A 25,465-nucleotide genomic window follows, 5' to 3' on the forward strand; every position below is an offset into this window, starting at 1 on the left:
ACTTCACAACTAAGTAGAAAAGTTTTACAACAAAACAGAAAAAGCAAGAAGTTGAAATAGTGACACTAAAAGATCGTTTTGAAATAATAATCTAAACTTTTTTTTATCATTATTATTATTTTCTATATTAATATATCACCTATAGTTATTTTACTTCTAGGTGCCTCTGCCTTCGCCGTAGTTCCCCTTTTCAAAATATTGGGAGTGTATACATTGCTAACCCTATCATTTGAATCTATAATTCCATAATTTTCACCATTTACAGGTGTCTCCAACATAGCCTTCAATCTGTTTATGTTCTTATCATGTTCGATTTTTTGTTCAGATTTTGACTTTGATTTCGACTGGTTGCATGATTGACACAAATGGGCACCACTATTCAGGGGCCACCATATTGGCGATGTTTTTGAATCGCATTTGGAACAAACAAAAGCAGTTGCAAACACTTCTTCATGCCTCGATGCGTTAGAATTTAACATATTTTTACCATATTCTTTAGATATTGACGCCAACAACAGCAGATTGTTAAACCTTGATTTTCGCTCTCGTGCAAGGCTTTCCAAATACAAAGAAACCACCGGTTTCGATTCATGGTCCCTACTTCCAATACGTCTCCCTAAGTCTCTAAAATTCAAGATCGTATCGCGTGATTGATCGTGTTTTGGGCAAACCAAGATGGGCCTCAATTTTCCAACTTTGTTGTTCACCATCAGGTTATGTGTACCGCGACTAGTTTCATCCAAAGTAAAACCTAATTTGTAGTTTGGCGTGTCCTGTGCACAAGTAGGGTGGTAAAAATTGTCATCGGGACATAAGTTGCATTTCACAAGTGCCCCATTTGGAAATTTACAAATTGCACATCTTTTATTGTGATTTGCAGCAATGGTTTCAGCAAAATCTGTTGCTATGGTAATCTTGTTTTCAACAAGTTTGGTACTCTTTTGAAAAGGTGACGTCAAAGTTTGCAGCAGCGGTATCAGATGCAGCAGATAGTGACTAAATATTGCACACAACAAGTGGCACCATCTACCATCCGCAGTTGATTTCAAATAATCTGGTCGCACATGGTGACTTCCAACAAGTGCCAACTCATAATTAGACTCTTTTGCATAGCATAGATAACATGAATACTCTATCGAATTAATTGGCTTCATGTCATTCATGCACGGCTCGCATAGCCATTCTTTTGGACATTTGCTAGACTTGCCAAAGACATCCAACCCAGTACACGAGGCATGAACATTCACTCCGCATGCTGCGCAAATCAACATTTCAAGAAAAGATTCCTTTGCAACATCGTGCTCTCTGCACACGCAGCATTTTCGTTCTTGAGGTGAAAAAGGTGCCTCAATTTCAGTAGAGCTATTTTCAAAATTAAAATCGTGCTTCATATGGTTCAAATTGTACCTTGGATACTGTCTAATATTATTAATAGCATTTGCAATTGTGTTGAAAGTATCTTCATCAACTTGGCTGTTGCTCATCGACTTTGATTCGAAATTCCATTTTGGTAACTCGTATTGACTATTATAAAGTCTTGATTTGACAATCTCGCCAAGCTCTTTCTCGACAACACCATCATATGCATCGTCACTAAAAACTTTCAAACAAGTTTTAGTTGGAACAAAAACGTTTTTCTTAGTATCTTCTAGTTTTGAAGCGACAGGTGAAGGAGTAGATGAACTATATTTGTTTTGATTCTTCTTTGGCAGAATATTAACAGCCTTTACTGAAGTTAATTGATTGCCAGGATTAGTACGAGATTTTGTGAGAGGATGCAGACTTAGTGAAGATGTGCTAAGCTCGTCAATGTCTTCCTCCGCTTCCATATCATATGCATCTTGAGACTCGATACGTTCTAGAATGGCATTTGCGTCTGCAAGAAGCTCCCATTCCGTTCTTTTCCTTGATCCACTCGATTTACTAGCTGTTCGCAATACATTTGAAGGAAAATCCCATACAACTGCATAGCGTCTCCATAATCGAGCACACCGAAAGCATAGTGCAAGAATGGGTTCGTTCGTCGTTTGAATCTTTGTTTCTTGACCCGTGATTTTAAACCATTGCTGTGACTTTGAGGACTGACAATGTTTACAAATAAACCCCGCTTTTCTAGTAACTACTGTACTGTCTTCGTATGATGAATCGTCACGAAAGCCAGAAGTATCTACTGAATTGTCACCAGAAATATCTCTCGACTTTTCATTTGTCTTCAGAACTTTTTCGTCTATGTCTGCTGCCTTGATAGCAGATTTCGCCTTTTTACGAGTCCTGCCTTCAAAGTTCCCCCATATATCCATTCCGTTTTTAGTTTTCTTCCAAAGATAGTAGTATCTTACTACTTGACTCATCGGTTGGGTTTTAACCGCTTTTTGCACATAGTACAATTCACTTCCATATTCTTTAACTCCCTGTTCAAAACGCTTGATCTCCTCCCTATTAAACACCGGCTCATTTAATTTCTTTTTTGTAAGTTTGCGTACATTCTCGAGAGCACGCTTTGTATCTCTACCAAACTCTAGATAGAAACGAAGTGCAGCGTCAACAAAATTTGGAGAGTTTGGTGATAACCCAAGTGCTTCGGCAGTGGAAGAACACTTTTCTAAATAGGAATCAAGCTGGCTAAACGAATCATTTATATCTTCTTCGGGAGTAGACCAGAGTAGTGTGCATGTTTTCCCCATCCCATCATCGACTCCTCTCTCTATATAACCCTTTGGACGTGGTTTTAACCATTCCGGATACGAGCGGGGGTCCATTCCCACATACTCTGAAGGAACTTCCAACTTTGAGTCTTCGACAATGCCCAATTTAGCTTCATTTTCATTTTCATTTAAAGTTTTCTTCTTTGGCAGCGTCTGTTTCAGTTTCAGTTTCGGTATCGGTCCCCCCGATTTCAAATTTAGATCCAAGTTCAGCTTAGTCTTCAGGTTCGCCTTCAGCTTCAGCTTCAGTTTCAGGTTTTCAACATCATAATAAACGATAGGGTGGCCGTTACATTCTGGTATATATGAAGCCTGGTGACGCGTACCAATTCTTGTACTAGCACGCGCATACGGTGACTTGTCTTCTAAATCAACTCCTTCCTCCAACTTTGCGTTGGCACCAAGATATCGCATACACCATTCTTCTTTTAATCTTCGCTCATGCAAAGTAGTACCAGAATCTTTTTCCAAAAATGCTTTAGCCATAATTTCATGGTGCGGTAAAATGTTACCCGTTGGCTCTAAACTTGAAGTATTTTGAACAAGCTCAATTTCTTTTTTTATTTCTTTTTTTATTTCGTTTTCTTTTTCTTTTTCTTTTTCTTCTTTTTCTTCTTCTTCTCCTACTTCGCGAGGTATCGTGTGTAGTGCCAGCAATTGGGTATCAAGAACACTCTGATTTGATGACTTCCCATCGTGCAGTAACATTGTCATTTTATTCTTGTGGTATGCAATTTCCTGTTTCTTAGCACAAGCGGCACACGACCAAGAAAACCCTCTACTGGGTTTCTTTAACAAGGGTGGATCTAAACAAAGCATATGATAGTAAGTTTTGCACTCGGCGCAAATTACGGAGTCCACAAGTTCACACCACAATCCACATATCGAACAGTTGCAAGTGCTTGCCTTGAATGAATTTATTAACGATTTTGTCTTTTGAGTTTCACAAAAGATATACTTGAACCGTTTGTGCAAGGCTTGTAAATAGTATTTCGAGGTGCTATCTTCATTTCGGGCATACTGCAATAGATTCTCCGTCAGCAAAACATCGTAATAGCGAATCATGTAACGGTCATAGAGTTTGTTAAAAAAGAAACAATTGGGGAGCTTTGTGTATGCATCCAAGGCAGACACGGGTTCCAGTACTGGGGACTCTGTTTTCAATGATGACTTAATAGAGCGTGGTACTTCTTTCTTCTTCTTAGTCAGAGGAACGATAAACTTATCCTCGATATCCAGTAGATGTTCAACAGAAACTCTCCCGCGGTAACTATGTAATGGACATGTATCCGTATCCATCGTGGCATACACAAGTCTCGAATCTGAGGATGTTCTCGAAATGTCCCTTGGTCTAAAAAACCATTGGATCTGGAATTCGTACCCTTTTGCTGGTAAGTATCTTTCTTGCTTCTTTGTCGATTTGGACACCAATTTGTCGCCGACACTATTGGACTTTCTATTTATAAATCCTCTTATACGTCCAATATAGTATGGCTCACCTGGTGGCTCACTTATCATGTATATACATTGGCCTTTTGATAGTGTGAAATGCTCTTTCTTGGTGTTCTTTTTGTTTGATTTGGATGCTTTCTTGGTTGCTGATAGAATCAGTGCTACTGGCGGATATGCTTGAGAGACTTCAGCATGATTAGGGCAATGTAGAGTTTGCTCTTGTAGATCGATGTATGCATCTGTCAAATCCAACTTATTTGAAAACCAGTCTTCTGGTCGCATGGGAGGTTGCCAGTTTGCTGGAACCTGCAGCTCACTGGGCGTCTCTGAAATCGTGTTGGTTGTTGCATGCGATTTAGACTTGTTGGATTTTACAGTCTTTTGCTTCTTTGGTTTTGACTCTCCTGAACTTGACAAAGAGTTTGGGCTATTTGATCTGGATGATGTGTATGTAGAATAATCTTCCTCAATTACATTGAATGACGAGTCATTATAAGACTTGTTTGAAGCAGCCTTCCTCTTTGGCCTGAGAGAAGACATAAATTACCTGTACTGTCCCCTAATATGCAATTGTTAAACCTTCTCTCTCGTCAGTACGTATTAGTGAAAAAGGCTCCACTCCAATCACCCTTGCTTGGTTGGTTTTTAAAAGCAATTCCAAAAAAAGTTATAAAAAAAACTATATATATAAAAAAAAGAAAAAAAAAAAAAGGAATAGTGGATCCAGATGCATGCAAAATTAGCAGAAATGGGAGGTGTCTGTGGGTGTGTATGTATGTATATGAAAATTAGTATGTGAGAAGTATGTATGTACGTGAGTATGATGTATATGTTACACATGGGTGCGAATTCTGCCTAGTCCAGTAAATCAAATTAAACTTTCTCATCGGCTTTGCTTCCTTCAACATTACTATTTTTCATACGAAGAATAGAAGTAATAAAGAATAAGTTCAAACAACAACAATAGAAATAAAAATAATAACAGTAATGATAACAATAACAATAGTAATAACAACAATAATGATAATAAAATTTTTTTAAAAAAAAAGATACAATTCTATAGCACTGGAAATGTTGAGCACTATTTACTTGACTTCTAAACATCACTAACCATCTCGAGTCTACTAACATCTCCAATTTATATATCCCCCAGTTTTAATGCTTCTTCGAGCATGTCTATCTCTTCGATCGTTGTGGCAGCCTCTAATTTCTTCAAAAGCTCGGCCTTAACCTCGTCGGGAAGCTTCTTTGCCAAAACACTCATCTGCTTATCAGAAGACAAAACCGGCTGCTGGTGATTATTCAGTCGCAGGTTAAAGCTAGGTGGTTTAGCTTCAAACATGGCGGTTGCATGCTCATTGTACACCAGTCTATCCACGCCGAATCGTTGTTCTGCATCAAGTATCTCTTTAGATTTCACTCTTTTGAAATCCAACACCTTCAAGCTCGGTACTAGCCATATCATAAAGAGCCTGTATTCTGGAATCTGGACTATAGGGTTCCCTGTGAGCACTAGATTTACTATATTGCTAAACACTTTGGAAAAGCAAGGTTGAAAGCAATACAAATTGTTGTTCATCAAGGACAATGACTTTATGCTACCGAGTCCTGCGACGTCTTCATCGATATATGAAATATTGTTGTTTGCAAGTAGAACAACTTCTAGTTGTGTTTGGCCCATTGTAATGTTATCTAGTCCAATTAGCTCATTGTTGTTCAAATCCAACACTTGAAACTTATCTTGTGGCACAAGAGTATTTGGAATCTCTGTCAAGTGCAACCCTCGTAGGACCAAGGTTACACGCTGTTCTGGGTTAAGCACTACCGGGGCATCATTCAAGATTTGTGTGGTTAGTAGCATCAACTAAGTATAGCGAAGGAGAACTGTGGGGAGTGAAATACTACACTGTAATTCTTTTATTTTTATTTTTTATTTTTGTTCCTGGCGGATATTCCAATGTAGAAAAGAAAAAAAAAATTGTGACAGTAACCTAAAGGTAACAGTAACAGTAACAGTAATAGTAATAGTAATAAACTACCACTTTTACAACCACCACCATCTGCATCTCCATCTTCATCAACAACAAGAACGTCAACATTCACGCGCGCAAAAGAAAAAAAAAAAAAAAAAACACAACCTCAGAACATCCAGACACCTCCATAGCCTTAAGAGGTTTATACAAGGTGTTTTTTTAAAAGTAAAATACAACTTATAATAATAATAAGATAAACATCACCTCCACCACCAGTGCCACTCGCTTTCTACACATTAAAAGGTGGCTTCTCAAGAAGATCAAATTAATAAAACGGAAAAGGAAACAAAAAAAAAAATATCAAGAGCAAGGACAAGAGCAAGAGCAAGAGCAAGAGCAACTTCAAAAATAGAAATAGCAACAAATGATTCAATTGGAGGAGCGTGATATACCCCAGATCCCTGGTACCAAGCTAGATGGGGACGAAGCGCAAGAGTTGCGTTTGATGGTGGCCGACCTCTTAGGCAGAAGGGCTACAAATTTTCCTGGTTCACAACCTGTTTCTTTTGAAAGAAAGCATCTCGAGGAGACACTATTGCAAAAGGATTACTTTGTTTGTGAAAAATCTGATGGTTTACGATGTTTACTATTCCTCATTAATGACCCACAAAAGGGAGAAGGTGTATTTCTAATAACGCGGGAAAATGATTATTACTACATTCCCAATATCCACTTTCCCCTTTCGGTAAATGAAACTCCTTCTAAACCTTCTTTCCATCATGGAACTTTACTTGATGGAGAATTGGTGCTAGAAAACAAGAATATTAGCGAACCTGTTTTGAGGTATTGCATATTTGATGCTCTTGCAGTTAATGGGAAATGCATAGTGGATCGTCAACTACCCAAAAGGTTGGGTTACATCACTGAAAATGTTATGAAACCATTTGATCAGTTTAAGAAAATGAATCCCGATGTAGTCAATTCTCCAGAGTTTCCGTTCAAAGTAGGGTTTAAGAGCATGTTGACATCCTACCACGCTGACGACGTGTTGAGCAAGATGGACCAGCTTTTCCATTCTTCAGATGGGTTGATTTACACATGTGCTGAAACACCGTATGTGTTTGGTACTGACCAGACTTTGCTCAAATGGAAACCAGCCGAGGAGAATACCGTTGATTATCAATTAGAGTTTGTATTCAACAAAGTCCAAGACCCTGACTTGGATGAAAGAGATCCTTCATCGACATACACAGATTACGATTCCAAACCAAATTTGATTAAACTACGAGTATGGCAAGGTTCTAATGTACACACTGATTTTGCACAACTAGATCTAAGCGATGAAGATTGGGAACGCTTAAAAGCTTTAAACGAACCTTTACAAGGAAGGATAGCCGAATGTCGCCAATCAACAACAAAGAAAGGATTATGGGAAATGCTTCGATTCAGAAACGACAAAAGTAATGGAAATCATGTTAGTGTGGTGGAAAAAATTTTAATTTCCATAAAAGATGGAGTGCGGGAAAAGGAAGTGAAAGATAGTTGTCCAAGGATTCAGAAGTATTGGAAACAAAGAGAGGCGGAAAGGCGAAGGAGACACCTGAATGGTCCAGCTGCTGGCAAAAATTCTTTGTCAGATCATCACCACCATCTGCTGCTGCTGCTGCAACAACAAAAACGAGAACAACAACGAGAACAACAACGAGAACAAAAACAACAAAAACATGAGCAGCACCATTACGGTGACGACGAACCGGTGCGGAAAAGAATGCGCACGGAATCAAGGGATGACCTGCGGAGAAACCTGCACGAAGATAACCTGTATTCTCGACCAAACGGAAAATCGTCTGTAGCATATTCAGCAGGAGCAGTAGAGCTGGCACCAGCTCCACAACTTGACGAAATCCCAACTTATGTAGATAGCGACGAAGAGTAAATGTATTATTGTCATTATTATCATTATTGCTGATATTATCTTATTGGTTTCATCGCAATTTCTTACGCTTAAATCAAATAAACCCTTAAATAGACTATTTAATTTCCTACTTCTTCCTGTTTCTCCTCGTTTTTTTCTTTTTCATCATTTTCATCATTGTCATCATCAATGCTTTTTATATTCCATTGGCAACTCACATCCCATCTTGATCCTTTTGCATTGATACTCACGTACTTGACAAACTTGAGAATCGATGGGTCTCGCACCATCAATGTTAGTGAATTCCATTTACATTGACTTGTGTAAAGAACACTATCATCCTCGCCATCTTTTGCTGCTTTATATATAGCCGGGTCATCATCATCCTCCTCCTCCTCTTTTTCTTCACCGATATCATTTCTTTTGTCATTTCGTTTGCCACTTTTGATCGTCTGCATCATGCATAATTCGTACCCTCCAAATTCACCAGACTCCCAGTTCTTCAAATTAGTTGCTGTTGGAGTTAAATTAAGTGTCGCCTCGAGTAAAGCATTCTCCTCCTCGGTTGTGCGTGCAACATTTTCTTCAATCGTTGTGGCCAAAATGAAATCGTGACCCGGTCTAAATCTTCGGGCCACAATACTTTCAGAGGTTGGAACCAACTCTGTTATTAGCTTAAGCCATTTCTTGAATGCAGCAGATCGTAAAAACTCGGTGATTTCTAGCAAGTACTTTTCGGCATCGGCAAAACCAGTACAAGACTTTGTTTCCGGCTCTTTGGACTCCTCGGACTGTGTCAACTCTTTGTTGTCACCCGCTTCAATGTACATAAATCTCTGCTTGTGTGGTGGCACTGAAACTTGCCATGGAAGCTCGACCTCAGTTGACTTTTGTGGAGTATGCTTATTAATTTCTTCATCTCGCAATAAATCTTTCAAAGTATCGGCAAATTCGGGCTTAAAAAAATCTTTGATTTCAACCATTGACTCTTCGATGAAAACCTGACACAATGTTTTTAAAGTTTCAGGCTTTATATACACTGGGTTGAGAAACTTTTCTAAAATATTGATATCAGACTCATCCAAACTCGTGCATGTCTCGAGTAAGTCCAATTCATCTTTAACTAGACTCTTTGGTATACATTTTGGATAATCATACTCTTGTAATTCCTTACTTTGAAGTTGTTGTAATGTCGATAATGCTTCAACTTTCTCCTGCTCTCCCTCAATGTATCCATCTTCGCCCTTTTGCGGTATATGAAACCAACCTTGGATTGATAATCTGTGTCGTTCTTCTCTTACCTCTTCAACATCGTGGAAGCTTAGACCTGGTTGCACTGTGAAAAAGGCAATCTGGTTAAATTGTGGAACCAATTTGCACTCATAATCGGTGTGTGGTACATTTGGCACAACTGAGGGAAAAAGACGTAAGGCACCTCCATATTGGGGTTTCCACACTTTATCAGGATCGGGCAAGTACAATATGAAACTTACTCTTCTGGTTCCAATGACATCGTCATGTGTCAAAAGGTGACACCCCTTGGTGTAAGTATTAACAGACATGTCTGTTTTGACACCGCTCAATTTCCCGCATCCGGTAATTTTGGAGACAACATCTCTAAACTCTTGGGAATAGATTGCTGCCCTGAGCTTATATAAAGAAGGCAATCTTGATAAGTCGTCCCAGTCTAACCCAGATAAGTTGGCCAAGTCTCCAGATTGGTACACTTTGTAAATGTCTGTTTCCTTCTTGGTAAATGCTATCTCAGACAAGACTTCTCTGCGCACTTGGCGAAGCAAAGTATCATCAATCAAGGGCTTAATGGTTCCCCATTTATAAGGTGAGCTTTGGGCAACATCCTTTTGCACTTGCGATTGAAACTCTGTATCCCAGATCTGCTTGTTAAAGAAAGATTTGACTTCATCTTTGGTGAATGTAGTCTTTTGCTTTTTCAAATCAAGACTTTCCTTGAAAGATTCCTTGTCATTCTTTCTCTTGGAAGTCATTACAATCTATCTTTTGTTAATTTCAAGCAAAACGAAAAACGAAAAAGAAAGAAAACAAAAAAAACAAAAATTGATAATAAAAGAAAACAAAAAAAATAAAAATTGAAAGTTGAAAAATGAAAAATGAATGGACGGTAGTATTTGGTATAAAGGTAAAAAGAAAAAATTGGTAGTTGGGTAATGATGGTCTTAGTAATAAGTTGAAGGTAAAACCAGAATGGATCTCGTGTAATGGTCAGACCATTAGATGAGCTTAAAGAGAGGGGAGAGAAAAAAAAATGTAACAGTGACAAGCGAGAATAAAAAAGAATGCAATATTCAGATCATACCACTGAACATGCTGTGACAACATGCGCAGACCTTGTTTACCGTGTTAGAAGATTTAACCACAACCAAACAAGTGTTTTGTTTTTGTTTTTGTTTTTCAATTTCATCTTCAGTTTCAGTTTCATTTTCCATTTCTGTTTCTGTTTCATTTTCCAATTCTGTTTCTTTTCTCCGTTTTCTTTTTATTACCTTTTTCTTTTGCTTTTCCGTTTTTCTTCTATTCTGTTTTGAACATTTAGTCCAAAAAGTTGATGAAAGTTTTTTTGAGATGTAGAAGAAGAATAAAGTCAAAGAGTATTAAGTAGTGCTAGAAAGTTTCAAAGACTATAGGAAATAGAGTCCACGATTAAACCACTTTTTCATCAAGCAAAAAAAAAAAGAAAAATACATAATGAATCGAATATAAAATACAAAATGGCCTTCAATTAAATTTTCTATATACAATTCCCTTGTTTTTTTCAGCTTAATTAGGATAGTTGTTACTAAAGTGGCCTTTGTCTTGCACCAAATTCATGTGTCTTCAACACGCTATTTGAGACATATTTCGGTCCGCATGCCGATTTTCCTTTTTTTTTTTGTCCAAATTTTTTTTTCTTTATTTTTAATGATTTAAATCCCAATTTCTCTTCTACAAAAATATGTTTTAACCAAAATCCGGACATCTTTTACCTGGAGTAACCATAAATGGAAAGAAAACCATGTAACAAAGGTTAATGAAAATTTATTCTTATCAGTAATGAAAAGTCTATGTGTGTTTAGATATATTTGCATTTCCCAACACATGTGTGACTGACTCTCTCACTGAAAAATTTAAAAACTTTAAGAATCTGTAGGACTTGAAAGCCTTTGAATTTTCAAATGATAAAAAGAATTAAAGGTAAAAACAAAACATACACACACAAATGTGTACTGATCAACGGTGTTTCTTTAATGGTTCCACAACCAACTTATCGAAAGTATACATTTGCGATATGGTTGTTTGTCTCGTCAATAATGCAAGGTTATCAATACCATCATTGTAGAACTTACTAATCTCCTGAGGATCTTTGAGATCCTTGTGTTCCTTGAAAAGCGCATTAACCCTTCTCTTGGCGTGCTCCCTAAAGTTGTAATTGTCAAACTTGTATGCTCTCTCAAGTAATTGCTTGTAAAGTCTGAGAACTTGCTTTGAGTCTACCATTGCTGTTGTTGTTGCTTTTGATGTTGCTTTTGATGTTGCTTTTGATGTTGCTTTTGATGTTGTTGCACTGATTACCTTATTCGAATCTGTCAACGTTGATGACTAAATGGTTGCAATATAAATTTGTGTGGAACTTTTGATGTTTTTTGATGTTTTTGAGGATTAAGTTCATTTATATATACTGAGATACATACACATACATACATAAATATATCTATATATATATACATTCGCCATTGTGTCTAAAGTACACGACCTTGATTTTAAGTATTTTTTTGTTTTAAAAAAAGAAAAGGAGCAGATTTTTCTTTGCGTCATTGAGGCAAGTTGATCTCCACATTTTATATTTACGATTAAGCTGTAACGAAGCCTAGGTGAAAATCAAGTATAGAAAGAAAATGAAAAAAAAAAAAAACAATGAAACAAAAGAAAAGAAAAGAGCATACGAAATGATATAAGTCAAGAAGGAAGGTCCAAGTCTAATCTGTCACAATCTAATCAAATCTATCTCTATCATTCCTTTTCTAAACATTAGTTCCTAACAAAAAAATGGTGCTTTGACTTCTCAGCTTCATGCTTTTTATCCTTTTTGATCTTTGCATCAGCCATCATTTCTTCAAAAATTCTTGCCTCGTCATCTTCCTCGGCAGATCTTTGAACACTCGAAAGCTCTTTACCCAAAAACAAAAGCGCATGTGCTCTAGCCAGACGCTCTTTTCTCCCCAATCCTTTTTCATTAAGAATATTCTGGCAAACTTTATTCAAAACGCCAGTGACTTCGAATTTCACCAAGGTCCATGCAGTAGCCAAAAACTTACCCGTAACATATCTTTCCTTTTCAATTTGAGCGCCAAGTTCTTCAGGGGTTGGTTCATACCCAAGTTCTAATTTAATTTGGAATTCCTCTTGGTCCGCTTGGAACCTCTCCATTGCCTCTTGTGTATCAAGTGCAGACTTTACAATACTAATACCATTTCTCATTGTTTCTCCTGATGACTTGACTGACGTGTAAATCTTGCTAAAACCCAATGTCTTACTGGCTTGGATTGCAGCTTTGGCTTTGTTGGTGTAAATCTTACCTATAAGGTGTGTGAGCTGTATTCCAAAACTCTCCACCTTCATATCATCAAGCTCAACCTTAAGCTTTTCAGTATAATGTCTAATACCATCAGGATTCATAGATGCAGTTCGATAAGCTTCAATACGTCCAAGCAATTTTTCTGTCAACTCATTGATTCGTTTGATCTTGGCTTCTCTGCTCTCCTCCTGAATTCGCATAACCTCGTCTCTTTGCTCCTTCGTGATCTTGTGTTTGGTACTCTTCTTTCTGTATTCTTCCAGAGGTTTCCGTGTATTGTTCTTGTGAACTCCGCTGTCATTCTTATCGGCAAGTGTCAAGGACAGCATAGATGTATCTACTGAAGCATCAGTTGGAGAAGTACTAGTAGATGCACTTCCTCCATGACCCAGCAATTTTTCTTTTCCTCCCCTAGATTCGTTTCGTGCCCCTGATTCTTCCGTCTCGTTTGCTGTTGTTGTTGTTGTTGTTGCTGCTGCCTCTCCTTCCTCCCCCTCTTCATCATCATCCATACTCAACACTTCTGCACTCTTTGTCAAATCGTCCATCATTCCCAATTTTCCAATCCAATCCCTGAATGCAACACTACCACCAAATACCATTTCAAAGAATTCACTAGGATCGATATCAGCTTCACCATCAGGTCCACCCACGCCGCCATTATTCTTCATTCCTTCTTTACCATATTGATCATATAATTTCCTAGACTCAGCATTAGATAAAACTCCATACGCCTCACCTAAATCTTGAAACTTCTCCGCTGCCTTTGGATCATTTCCATTCTTGTCAGGATGAAGCCTAATTGCCTGCTTACGATACGCCTTACGAAGTTCTGCCTCGGTCGCATCAACTTCAACTCCTAGTATTTCGTAATATTCTGTCTCAACAGCCATGATTTCGTCGTTTATTTTTTTAGTTTCTTCTTGCCTTTTTTTTACGTTGTAATCTGTAATTTCTATTCTTTGCACCAATTGATCTTGTTGTAGTAGTAACCAATTATAAAAATATGAGAAGATATAGAGTGCAAATAGTAAATGACGAAACGATGATGGCGGATTTAGCGGCTCGGCAGTGCAGTATATATAGAGTGTGATCTAAAGTCCAAATTGGAAAAAAAAAATAAAAAAAATTAAAATAAAATAAAAAAAATAAAAAAAAATAGAAAATAAAAAAAAATAAAAAAAAAAAGAATCTGTCAAACAGACTACTGAAAAGCTCTACAAAGAATCTAGTAAAAACATAAATGCTAATTTCATGCTACAACCCATATACACTGCAAAAATAACAAAAAGGAACTATATAATATATATCCCTTCAACTTGCTTTCGTGTGTTTATTTACTACTAAAACGTAAGAGCAATCTCTTCAGTAAATGGAACAACAGTAAGCACCTCTTGTGCGTTGATCAAATGCGTATCCGAGTACGCAATATCTGCTGTCTTACCAAAAGGTATCACATTAACTCTAGGAAATTTCACTTTACCTACTGTCAAAGGTATAAGCGTGAGCTCATATTCGAAATGCGTAAATCCGCTGTTAGAAACGCTAAAGACACAACTTGACATTCCATCAAGTAAGAAATCATTAGTCTGAACAATTTCAAGAACAAATGAGTCCAAATTGGCAAGATCAGCATGTTTTTCATCTTTGATACTAAAGTCGCTTCCATTATTGATATTAGTACTCCCATTTGTAAAGCTATTGGCTCCTTGTGAATTTTTCCATCTTGTTGTGCAGTCAATACTGAGTTTGACAAGAAAAGGGTCGCCAACCATCACAACTTTTTCTGGAGTTTGAAATTCAATAGTATGGAGATACTGGAGCGATGGTACTGAAACATCAATAGTGAGAACTTCAAAGCTTCCATCAGAACCTTTGGACTCTATTTTTTCAGATTTGGCTGTAATAGTTTCCAATAGTTCAATTAATGTTTTTTGAGTTGCCTCACTATCTACGTGCAGCACAATTACACGCTCTGCCAGTAGTATTAAACTATGTTTATTGGTAATCTCGACCACGTTTGAAGTTGAAAATCGTATCAAATTAAGCTGAGCTTGATGCAAAATTGTATCCTGCAAAAGCAACCAATATTTCAACATGTCGAGCTCAACCAAATGCTGTCTGACAAGACCCGCTAAAGCTTCTCCCGCTTCCTCCTTTATGCTTTTGTACTTTACTGATAATTTGAGTGAGCCAAGATCTTCCTTTGCAAGTTTCTTAAGTTCGTCTGTTGCTTGTCGTATACGATAGATTAGAGATGCAGGCTTTTCATCATAAACAACAACGCTAGATTCTTGCAATCCCCCGCGTATTTCATAGTTGTCATTTTCAAGACTATGCGATAATATCCTTATGGGAACATTTCCATCAACAGTACCTACTTGGAATTTGGAAAACAAAAGATCGGACTTGAACACATCTTGCACTGAAATGGAAATGCAAAGTGAGATATCGATGGTTTCCAAAATCTGAAAAGAAAAAGTCTCTTGCTCGATTTGATAACTGCATTGAGCTTGGAAATGTATTCTCTTGTGATTCTCGGGGGCTCTAAATTGTACACTAATTGTTTTGGTCTCTTGCGGCGATAGAGCATCAGTGTGAAACGTACATGTTGGGAACTCAACAATGGCATCAGGTGATGTTATGACAACTTTCAAAGCATCAATCTCACATTTTCCATTTGTTAAACTCAACAAGACCGATTTCTCTAAAAGACTGCGCTGAGTAGCACATCGGAAGCGACCATATAGTTTGCGACAATCTTGATAGATCAAGATACGCAGCTGGTCTTGCAAGCTTGTTTGAGGTACTTGTGAGGATGTATCGAGAATTGGAGCGTCAAACACTGTGCTGAGAACAAGGTTTTTACCCATATGCAAAGTGAGATCTTCAACAGCAAACTCGCCAAATACAATATTTCTTGTTGTTAAGTCAATTGTTTGGGATTCAGCGGAAGCTGAAAGAATTTTGTTGAAGCATGTAAAGTAGACTTTTTCGCCAAAAGCATTTCTCAAGGTCAACTTAATCTTGCTTAATGAGATCTCAATGTGAAAAGGATTGACAACTTCGATAGATATTTTGTAGATATTTTTGTCGGTTGTTTCATCTGCATAAACAAATGGCTTCACTTTGATTACAGGAAAAAACTTTCGTATAGCAAACTTAACTGGTCCTTTAATTTTTACTTCTCCTGCTTCTTCTTCTTCTTCTTCTTCTTCTTCTTCTTCTTCTTCTTCTTCTTCTCCTTCTTTTTCATTACCCTCCAATCCATCGTCAAATTCAAATTCCAAGATTGATTGATAAAGCTTCTTTGCTTTTTTATTGAAACCAAAGACCTCTAGTGAATTCAATCTAGAGAAAAGCTCAGCACTTGCAATGAGCGTCTCTCTTTTCTTTCCAAGCCCTAATTTTTCCATGCACTTCAAGTAGATATCGAGTAATGCACCTCCAATCAAGTCCCAGCCATTTCGATTATAGTATTCATGAGTCAAAGAGGCTAAGCAACTTTCATAGTCGCCTCTCTCATAACTGACAGCTGCCAAATCGAGCGAGAGGATATCAACTGTTCGACCTCTGCCACACTTGTCAAAATCTTCAATAATCTCCTCTGTCATGCTTTCAAAATACTGAACAAATGAATCTTTGTCTTTTAGTATCTGCAGCAATTCTTGTGATGAAGCGATAAAGTTGATCAGATTCGTGGGTAATTGCAGTTCATTTATATCGACTTCGTCAAGTATAATACTTTCCAATGCCTCGATATGGAACCCTTTACGTTCTGCGAGCTTGGTTATTATAAAGCGTTTAGCCATCTTAATTTCTGCAATCACTTCCACTAGTTCAAGAAAAGCCGGTCCCAAACTATCATCATTGGGGTCCAGGGGCTCATATGCAAACAATTCTCGCACAATGGGCAATGCTAAATACTGTTGTATAATCACATATTCCAATTCGTAGTGGCGGCTAAAATCAACCTCCAAATCCCTCAAAAACACAATCAAAATTTGGAACAAGTGTGCAATTTCTTTCGATGCTGTGGGAAGTAGCGATTGTTCAAATGCACTCACGGCAAGTTTCTCGGATATACTACCTTCATTTGTAAAGAGTAAGCATCGCAATCCAAACAAGTCGATATTTTCTCCTTGTAACAACTGTTCTTTTAAACTGTGCTCATTTGACATGGTTTGAAGTTTGAAATCATCAAGAGACTGTGGAATGTTTTTCACTTTATGCTGAAAGACATAATCATCTTGAGGAGCCACCCTACGCAAGTCGTCAATTAATTTAGTATTCCATAAACGTGCTTCCTGTAAAAGACACATATCACAAAACAAATAGTACATTTTAAGTTTTGCTAGTATTTGGCTTGAGAATTTTCCCTCATGAACAGCTGTCTTGTATTTAGAGTATCTTTCACAAAAAGCCGATACGAGTTGCGATTTTAGTTGAGCAGCAAACTCGTTCCAAATATCAGCATCGTGGCCTACTTTTAACTTGAAACATCGTTCTCCAGGTAATTTTAGAAACTCCTCTGCGCCTGGTAATATTGTTCCCAATTGCTTACCCAGTGCGCCAAAATCGAGCTTGAGTTTATCGAAATGCGAGGTTTTGATCAAATTGCTATGTCGATCCTTTCCTTCTGGCGGAATGTAAAATATAATCATCCATGTGCAATTGCGATTTCGAAACACCAAATGCTTCAACCATTCTCGGATCAACGGTCGCACTTGGCCTCTGTAGGTATCAATATCGTTGAATTTGACAAACATTAGCCGCGTATATATGGAATTATTGATACTTTCATCCTCCTCAGTAGAATGGTAGTCGCTAGTTTTCGGTACCTCTTCGACAAAGTGAACTGGGAGTTGGCTAATAGTCTTGTATGTTTGAGTGACATCTAACTGTACATGCGTGTTTTTAAATGGTAATTGGTGATGTATGTGTTGTTGCACTTCGGGCCAGACCCCGAATGGATCATAGTAACCCACTTTCGCACCCATGAGTTTGGTTCAGTAGATGTATATGTATACCTTATAATTATTAATTTATATATATATATATATATATATATGAAATGTTGATAATCCAATTGTATGTGCTTTTGGCCTATATATTTCAATCACGATGTATTGGAGGTCGTAATGAGATTTATTCCGCGTCCATTTAGGTGTCGCACACCTCTATAGTGACGTGAAATACTTTTACTATTAAAAACTGGAAAAACATTTGATGTTCAACTGCACGTGCAATATATCACCTGATAGAAATTATAATAGTCACGTGAGTTGATTGGATGGATGTTGAACTCTACACATCATAGTTAACTAGACAAAGAAATTAAATTACTATAACAACAACAACAACAACAAAATCAGAAAAAGCACTACGAACTTAAAGTAAAGTAAAGTAAAGCAAAGCAAAGCAAAGCAGAAGCAGAATTGAGCCGCATATATGTCCTTGTGTAGTAGACAGTTTTTATTTCCTCCATCATCATCATCATCATTCTTCTTCTTCTTCTTCCTCTAATCCTCCAATGAATGCCGCGGCAAGTGCTCTGACTCATTCTTTCAACTTCATCTCTCCTGTACCGCAATGCCGTCTTATCTCTTGTATGCAGGATATTACTTTCCATACGCATACGCATACAAACTTTTCTTTTTTTCTCCACTGTAAAGTTTTTTTTATTTTTTTATTTTTTTTTTTTTCTTCTTCCCATAATTTTTCACAATTTTTCACTCACCGAAAAAGGATCCACCATCAACCCAAAAAAAAAAGAGAAGTATGAGCGCGCTTAACCATCAACCCTTTGGCTGAGATCTCTTAATTTTCCAAAATTTCCAAAATTTCCAAAACCCCAAAAACCTCTTACTCCCACTGCTTTTATTTGAACTCAGAAAGATCCCAGACTCAACTTTATCTTTTCCACAAACACAACTGCATACTTTACTCAATCCGTTTGTTTTTCCCACTAGTCTTTCTTTTTTTCCTTTTTTTTAAACTTTTATCTTCATATCCACAAGATGAGAGGAAGACTTTCTAATGCTGTGCGGTGTTTTTCGTCGCCGGCTCACCTTAGGCAAGGTCAAAATTTAACAGAAAAAATTGTGCAAAGATTTGCCATTCTTCCTGCTACGGCAGATGGCTCTCAGCAAAAACTTGTCCATAGTGGTGATTATGTGACTATTAAGCCACAGCACTGTATGTCCCATGACAACTCGTGGCCTGTAGCCACCAAGTTTATGGGTTTGGGAGCTAAAAAAGTCAAGGACAACCGCCAGATTGTAAATACATTGGACCACGATGTTCAGAATAAGTCAGAGGCCAACTTGAAGAAGTACGAGAATATTGCAAAATTCGCCAAGCTGCAAGGTATTGACTTTTACCCAGCGGGAAGAGGTATTGGTCACCAGATCATGATTGAAGAAGGTTACGCATTCCCAGGTAACTTGACCGTTGCTTCTGATTCGCATAGTAATACTTATGGTGGTGTGGCTAGTTTAGGAACCCCAATTGTGAGGACTGATGCTGCATCGATATGGGCTACCGGCCAAACATGGTGGCAGATCCCACCTGTTGCCAAAGTGGAGTTGAAAGGTAAATTGGCCAAGGGTGTTACTGGTAAGGATATTATTGTTGCTTTGTGTGGTGTCTTTAACAACGACGAAGTGTTGAACCACGCTATCGAATTTGTGGGAGATGGTGTTGAACAATTATCCATTGACTACAGATTAACCATTGCCAACATGACTACTGAATGGGGTGCATTGAGTGGATTGTTCCCTGTTGATGACAAATTAGTCCAGTGGTATCAACAGAGATTGGAGAGAGTTGGTCCTGACCATCCAAGAATCAACAAGAAAACCGTTGGCGAGTTGATGCAAAACCAAATCAAGAGCGATGCTGATGCAAAATATGCCAAGCATTTGGTGATTGACTTGTCCACATTGGCACCATACGTTTCGGGACCAAATTCTGTCAAGATCTCAAATTCATTGACCAAATTGAGTCAAGACAATATCGCCATCAATAAGGCATACTTGGTGTCATGTACAAACTCGAGGTTGTCTGATATTGAAGCTGCCGCTGGAATCCTTAAGGGTCATAAAGTTCACCCAAATGTTGAATTTTACGTTGCCGCTGCTTCTTCGCTTGTTCAAAAGGATGCTGAAGCTTTGGGTGCATGGCAAACTATTTTGGATGCTGGCGCCAAGCCACTCCCAGCTGGGTGTGGTCCATGTATCGGATTGGGTTCAGGATTATTGAAAGACGGAGAAGTTGGAATCAGTGCCACAAACAGAAACTTTAAAGGTAGAATGGGTTCCAAGGATGCACTTGCATACCTTGCTTCTCCCGAAGTTGTGGCTGCATCTGCAATCTTGGGTCGTATTGGTGCACCTGAGGAAGTTGATGGTGCCCCAGTCAATGCAAGTCCCGAAATCGTCAAATCTATTGAAATTGAGGACTCCCTGGCACCGGCCGCCGATGATGCTTCCTCGGGCGCTATCGATGTTCTCGAAGGGTTCCCCAAGTCTATTGAAGGTGAACTTATTCTCTGTAATGCAGACAATATCAACACTGATGGAATCTATCCAGGGAAATACACTTACCAAGATGATATTTCCAAAGAACAAATGGCTGAGGTGTGCATGGAGAATTACGATCCTGAGTTCAAGACCAAGACCCGCTCAGATGACATTATCATTTCTGGATACAACTTTGGTACCGGTTCTTCTAGAGAACAAGCTGCAACATGTATCTTGGCCCGTGGAATGAAACTTGTTGTAGCAGGATCATTTGGAAACATTTTTAGTAGAAATGCTATAAATAATGCATTGTTGACTTTGGAAATCCCAGACTTGATTAATAAATTGAGAGAGAAATACCAAGGAAGCAATGAATTGACGATCCGTACTGGATGGTTCTTAAAGTGGGATGTGACCACTGCCACGGTTACTGTTGCTGACTCTGATGCCAACGTAATCTTGAAGCAAAAAGTCGGTGAGTTGGGAACCAATTTACAGGATATCATTGTCAAAGGTGGATTAGAAGGATGGGTCAAGGCCGAATTGAAAAAGGAGAATCAATAAACGCAGGATGTAATAAAAAACCGAATTCTGTGAATTCTAGTATACTTTGAAAGACAAGAAGATAGACTAAATATTTATTAGGCTAAATATATTTATTAATTGCATATAATGTTATTATCAGTAGTGTAGACTGCCTTTCTTTTTTCTATTTTTTCTGTTTTTTAGAACTATTCATTTTTATTTATTTATTGGACATAAGATTGATACTTTAGTATGAGCATGAAAAAATGGTGGTTATCAAATACCAAAGAGTACAGCTGAAGTGCAAATAATCTAGTCCACCTAGTAGGCTATATTGTTACAAATAATGTTTCTTATAGTAAATGATCGGAGGCTTGCACCAGTGGAAGCAAGGGGTCGGGGGAGGGAAGCGACAAACAGAGGCACACCTAAAACAAAAAAGAAAACAAAAGCAAAAACAAAAACAAAAATGAACAATTACCAGATTAAAGTAAGAGCTTGATTAATGTGTTGAACAATATTGTTTCATTTGTTTTCTTTTTCGTTTTTTCCTTCGTTTTCCAATCTTTTATAGCACTAAAAGTCATTGATGCTTCCTACTTTTTTTTGCTCAAGCAGGTTATTTCAAGGTCTCGTAATTTTGTCATTTCAGCGTTTCGTCGTTTTGGCTTTGTTTAGGCTAAACATCCAAACTGGGTTGCAGGCGCCGAAGCACTTTTCAATATTAGTCCGAATCAATTATCATCTCCCGTGTCATTCTCGGTAATGTTTCAATTACAGCCCTTCCTAACTTTATATCCAATTTTTGTTTTTGTTTTTTTCTTGCCTTTAAGGATATTTATTCTTTCTATTTGTTTTTAAATTGAAACTTTATGTATCTCTCATCCCACATTCAATCATCCTCGGTGTGGAATTGATAGTCATAAGCACTTTGGTCAATATCACTCCATCCTTTTTCCGCAACCACATATGGCAAACTTGATGCCAAAGTGCCAAAATAGAGCGAATTGTTGGGGAATCCCAATAGTTGCTGATATTGTTTAATGACAAATGTAGGACTCACGTTTTTCAATGGTATTGGAGAATTAATTCCATTGGCACCTGTTGCTGCGGCAGCAACTGCGGCGGCTGCGGCTGCGGCTGCTGCTTGTGCAGCTGCTGTTCCTGGTGGAGATTGTGACAAGTCTGGTGGAGGAAGTCCTCCTGCTCTTGGATTAACGGTTCCATCTGCTGGGTTACCCATTACTCCATAAGCAAAAGGATGTTGGTGCTGATGTTGCAATGGAGAGCTTTTTGCACTTAGGATTTGTTGCTTTTTGGTCAATGCGGCCATGACATGATTACTGTGGTTACTCAGACTATTGATCTCTTTAGTGATTTGTTTCCATTTATGTTTTTCGCCAGCAACGAGGAGTTGTCGCAAGATTTGAAGGTCCGTATTTGTGAATTTCGAGCCTATCTGAGAGTCGATTGCAAATGTTTGTGTGTGCGGAGTTGAACCTGTCCCTGAGATCATTTGCGGCACAATTGTTGCTGAGCCTGAAAGATGATTGGTGTTGATGCCGTTAGCCATTCCGTTATTGTTGATACTGATACTGCTGCTGCTACTATTGTTGTTGATATTGCTGTTGTTGCTAAGAATGCTGCTCTTGTTTGTGCTACTGTTACTATTGATTCTACTGCTGTTGCTGCTAATGCCGTTGTTGTTGTTGTTGTTGTTGCTATTAGTATTATTAAAACTGTTGTTTCTGTTACCGCTGTTACTGTTACTGTTGTTACTGTTGTTGTTGATATTATTGCTTCGATTTTGCTCGCCTTGGTCTAGCCGAAAATCTGCATTATTTCCAACAGTTGCAGGTACGGTGTTTTGATGTAATGATGATGACGAAGAGGTTGTAGTTGCACCTGATGTCGGAGTAGACGAGGTGTGTGGGAAGTAATTGTGCTGGTGCGTGTTTTGTATATGTGGATACTGCAATCCATTCAAATTGCTAGGCATGGCTTGTTAAAATTAGTTCCTTCTTTTTGTTTTGTTTTGTTTTGTTTTGTTTTTTTTGTTTTGTCCACTGTGTTTGATATTATTCGGTTATAGTTGTAGGTTTTCTGGTTGTTGTTCTTTTAGATATTATTTAACCTTTCTTATCAGTATCTGTAAACTTGGAATGAAACGGATTTATTGAACGGATTGATAACTCTATTTGTTTTGGCGGGCCGACAAAAGATTTATATAATTTAATTTTATTTTAATTTATTTTATTTTATTTTAATTTTTTAAAATAGAGTGCGGCTGGAATTATGATAAAGAAAACGGATGCCGAAGTAAACGCAAATTAAGTTGGCTCTTTTTTTTGAATGTTTTGGGAAGGTATTTGTATAGCTACAGTATACGTGGTGATTTGAAAGTGATTTCTGGATATGTTCAGATATATATAATGTTGGTATTGTTGTTGTTGTTGTTGTTGTTGTTGTTGTTGTTGTTGCTGTAGATGTTATTGAAGATGTGATTCTTGTAATATGGGTGTTTATAGTTTACTATAGTGCTTAATTTGGAGGTTGGTTATTATATCGCTCGATCGATACCGAAATCTAAAAGAAGAAAGTGAAAGTGAAAGTGAAATTGAAATGAGGATAGAAAGAAAAAAAATAAGACAAAGGAACACGTAGGTGCAAGACCAACTTGAGAGGCGGATGTGGCCTTGTTTATATAATAAAGAAGACCTCGCCATCAGACAACTCCTAAAGAAAAAGAAAAAGAAGAAAACAAAGCAAAGATTAGCCAATTGTTTCTGGGAAAATGTCCCCACAATTAGACAGATTACTAAAAACTTGAGGAAAAGCAGGAGAATTAGAGAAAAGAAACAAAGAAACAAAGAAAGAAAGAAAGAAAGAAATAAACAAGTTAGTAAATAAGCACGAAATAAAGTAAATGTAAAAAAAAATAAAATATTCATATCTCCAAGTAAAGAAAAACAAAACACATCAGCATTCCCAACTATTATTTGGAGCAACACCCAGAATTCTTTTTTGGTTTAATGGATAGTATAATAATATTCAGTTACGTGTTTCTCAATATTATACCACCACTTGGATTTTGAAGCTAATGGATGTTAGTATTTGCTTATTATATAAGACCATTTCTTTTTCACTTGGTCCAACCAGTGCTGGTGGTGGTCATCAAGTGTATTATAAATGCAAGAATCTGTCATAATATGTAGCTACCCAATACAATATTTTTTCTTTGTATTTTTTTTGTTTTTTTCTTTGTTCTTGTCTTTGTTTTTCTTTTCCCTTCTTTTTTTATTGTTTTGGCGACATTACAAAACCAAAAAAATCTTTTTTTGTATTTTGAATATATTTGCAATACCTAATAGTTTGGTACTCTTAAGTATACATAGATCAATGGGTTTCTTGACAATATGTGAAAATTGTGGAGATATGGTGGTGTTGTTGGTGTGGGAAATCCAGTTGCACAACGTAATCTCAAGAACCAACTTCCCAGAAGAAAATAAAATAAATTAAGACAAAAATAAAGAAAAAAAGAAAAAAAAAATAGAAAGATGTTGTCACGTGATTTGTGACCCAAAGTATGAGACTCTTGGTTATCAATGTTGTTACTTGTAAAATTGCTGTATGTCTCGATGCCAGATTAGTTTGGAAACAAAAAAAAACTATAATCTCTCATTATGACATTATAGTTGATTAATAAACTTTTCATTGAAAACATCTAATGATTGTATCCTATTAAACTTTTGTTAAGTTTTGGTAAGCAATATGTTGCTAGAATTTTTCCAAATTATTTTTTTTTTATTAATTTTTTTTTTTTTAAGTGAGAACTAAACGAAAAACTTACTATGCTTAGTTGGAGAAACCAATTTAACACGAAAGAAGATAACATATTTTCAATTTTGTATTCTTATTCCTGTATGGTTTTGCTAATTGAAAAAAGAAAAAAAAACTGTTGATATGTTTATGCACCAAGAAACTGTATTTGTTATTCTATATTGTGGACTGCATGGATTGGACTTGACTGGACTAGGTGGGCAGACCATACAACAACGCAGACGACTCATTTGTAAATAGTTACTGGGTCACGTGCTATATAGAAAAATACAGAGAGTAGCAAAAGTGTGCGGCTCGTAGAATAAATAATAAATATGACTTTGTAAAGCAGAAAGAAAAAACCCGCTGTACCTGCGCAGAATGTGTTTGTGGGGACGCTACCAGCTAGTTTTTGTGAGAGATGGCACACGTGGGGCCTTTGTTTTTTGCCAATAATTGTTCAACCAACTTCAACAACATAAACATCTTAGCGAAAGACTATTTTCTTTCGAAAAGACATGGAAGCGGATATTGGACAGAGGAAGAGGGAAAGGAAGAGAAACAGAGAAAAGAATGAGTTTCAGTGAGAAATAATTTTTTTTTTCCATTCATTGTATTTATATATATGATTTTCTTCAACGAATAAGCATCTTGTGATAGGACAAAATGGGTCTTGGAAGACGCACTATTGCAAAGGATGTCTCTGTATGATTGTTGTACGGATATTTTTTCACAGATGGCTATATGGAATTTGTACGCTTTTAGTATGACTGCAATCCAAATTCATACTAGTCAGGCTACTCTATCCAGTTAAAGTGCAGGAAAAAAAAATCAAGGCACCAATGAACTGGGCTGGTAAAAACGGAAACTGAAACAGAAACAGAAACATAAAACAAAAACCAAAAAATTTTTTCTCTTTTTTTTGACTCTTTTGGAGAAAAATGGTGATGGGGGGGGGGGGG

The 25,465-nt window shown here is 37.4% G+C and overlaps 9 protein-coding genes across 9 annotated transcripts; 2 read left to right on the forward strand and 7 right to left on the reverse strand. All coding sequences in view use genetic code 12, as the record gives it.

Moving 5' to 3' along the window:
• Nucleotides 1–122: 122 nt before the first annotated feature.
• SNT2 (putative PHD type zinc finger protein with BAH domain-containing protein) lies at nt 123–4,697 on the reverse strand (the record flags this gene model as incomplete). Its single annotated transcript, XM_001523056.1, has 1 exon — nt 123–4,697. One exon carries the CDS (start codon nt 4,695–4,697, stop codon nt 123–125), a length of 4,575 nt encoding a protein of 1,524 aa, XP_001523106.2.
• A 598-nt stretch (nt 4,698–5,295) lies between these two features.
• Nucleotides 5,296–6,018, reverse strand: LEA1 (U2 snRNP complex subunit; the record flags this gene model as incomplete). Its single annotated transcript, XM_001523057.1, has 1 exon — nt 5,296–6,018. One exon carries the CDS (start codon nt 6,016–6,018, stop codon nt 5,296–5,298), a length of 723 nt encoding a protein of 240 aa, XP_001523107.2.
• A 536-nt stretch (nt 6,019–6,554) lies between these two features.
• Nucleotides 6,555–8,066, forward strand: CEG1 (Dcp1p-Dcp2p decapping enzyme complex alpha subunit; the record flags this gene model as incomplete). The annotated part of the gene is made up of 1 exon (XM_001523058.1): nt 6,555–8,066. One exon carries the CDS (start codon nt 6,555–6,557, stop codon nt 8,064–8,066), a length of 1,512 nt encoding a protein of 503 aa, XP_001523108.2.
• Nucleotides 8,067–8,164: 98 nt separating this feature from the next.
• NUA3 (putative component of NuA3 histone acetyltransferase complex) lies at nt 8,165–10,051 on the reverse strand (the record flags this gene model as incomplete). The annotated part of the gene is made up of 1 exon (XM_001523059.1): nt 8,165–10,051. The coding sequence occupies one exon, from the start codon at nt 10,049–10,051 to the stop codon at nt 8,165–8,167; it is 1,887 nt and encodes a 628-aa protein (XP_001523109.1).
• Nucleotides 10,052–11,291: 1,240 nt separating this feature from the next.
• On the reverse strand, nt 11,292–11,558 carry PVL30_004413 (uncharacterized protein; the record flags this gene model as incomplete). Its single annotated transcript, XM_001523060.1, has 1 exon — nt 11,292–11,558. The coding sequence occupies one exon, from the start codon at nt 11,556–11,558 to the stop codon at nt 11,292–11,294; it is 267 nt and encodes an 88-aa protein (XP_001523110.1).
• A 531-nt stretch (nt 11,559–12,089) lies between these two features.
• On the reverse strand, nt 12,090–13,529 carry CAJ1 (DnaJ-like protein; the record flags this gene model as incomplete). Its single annotated transcript, XM_001523061.1, has 1 exon — nt 12,090–13,529. One exon carries the CDS (start codon nt 13,527–13,529, stop codon nt 12,090–12,092), a length of 1,440 nt encoding a protein of 479 aa, XP_001523111.2.
• A 450-nt stretch (nt 13,530–13,979) lies between these two features.
• Nucleotides 13,980–17,636, reverse strand: PVL30_004415 (uncharacterized protein; the record flags this gene model as incomplete). The annotated part of the gene is made up of 1 exon (XM_001523062.1): nt 13,980–17,636. One exon carries the CDS (start codon nt 17,634–17,636, stop codon nt 13,980–13,982), a length of 3,657 nt encoding a protein of 1,218 aa, XP_001523112.2.
• A 1,020-nt stretch (nt 17,637–18,656) lies between these two features.
• Nucleotides 18,657–20,723, forward strand: LYS4 (mitochondrial Homoaconitase; the record flags this gene model as incomplete). Its single annotated transcript, XM_001523063.1, has 1 exon — nt 18,657–20,723. One exon carries the CDS (start codon nt 18,657–18,659, stop codon nt 20,721–20,723), a length of 2,067 nt encoding a protein of 688 aa, XP_001523113.2.
• An 853-nt stretch (nt 20,724–21,576) lies between these two features.
• On the reverse strand, nt 21,577–22,683 carry PVL30_004417 (uncharacterized protein; the record flags this gene model as incomplete). Its single annotated transcript, XM_001523064.1, has 1 exon — nt 21,577–22,683. One exon carries the CDS (start codon nt 22,681–22,683, stop codon nt 21,577–21,579), a length of 1,107 nt encoding a protein of 368 aa, XP_001523114.2.
• Between the last annotated feature and the right edge of the window lie 2,782 nt (nt 22,684–25,465).

This window comes from Lodderomyces elongisporus, chromosome 5 (assembly GCF_030384665.1).
Source record: "Lodderomyces elongisporus chromosome 5, complete sequence".
Taxonomy (NCBI): domain Eukaryota; kingdom Fungi; phylum Ascomycota; class Pichiomycetes; order Serinales; family Debaryomycetaceae; genus Lodderomyces; species Lodderomyces elongisporus.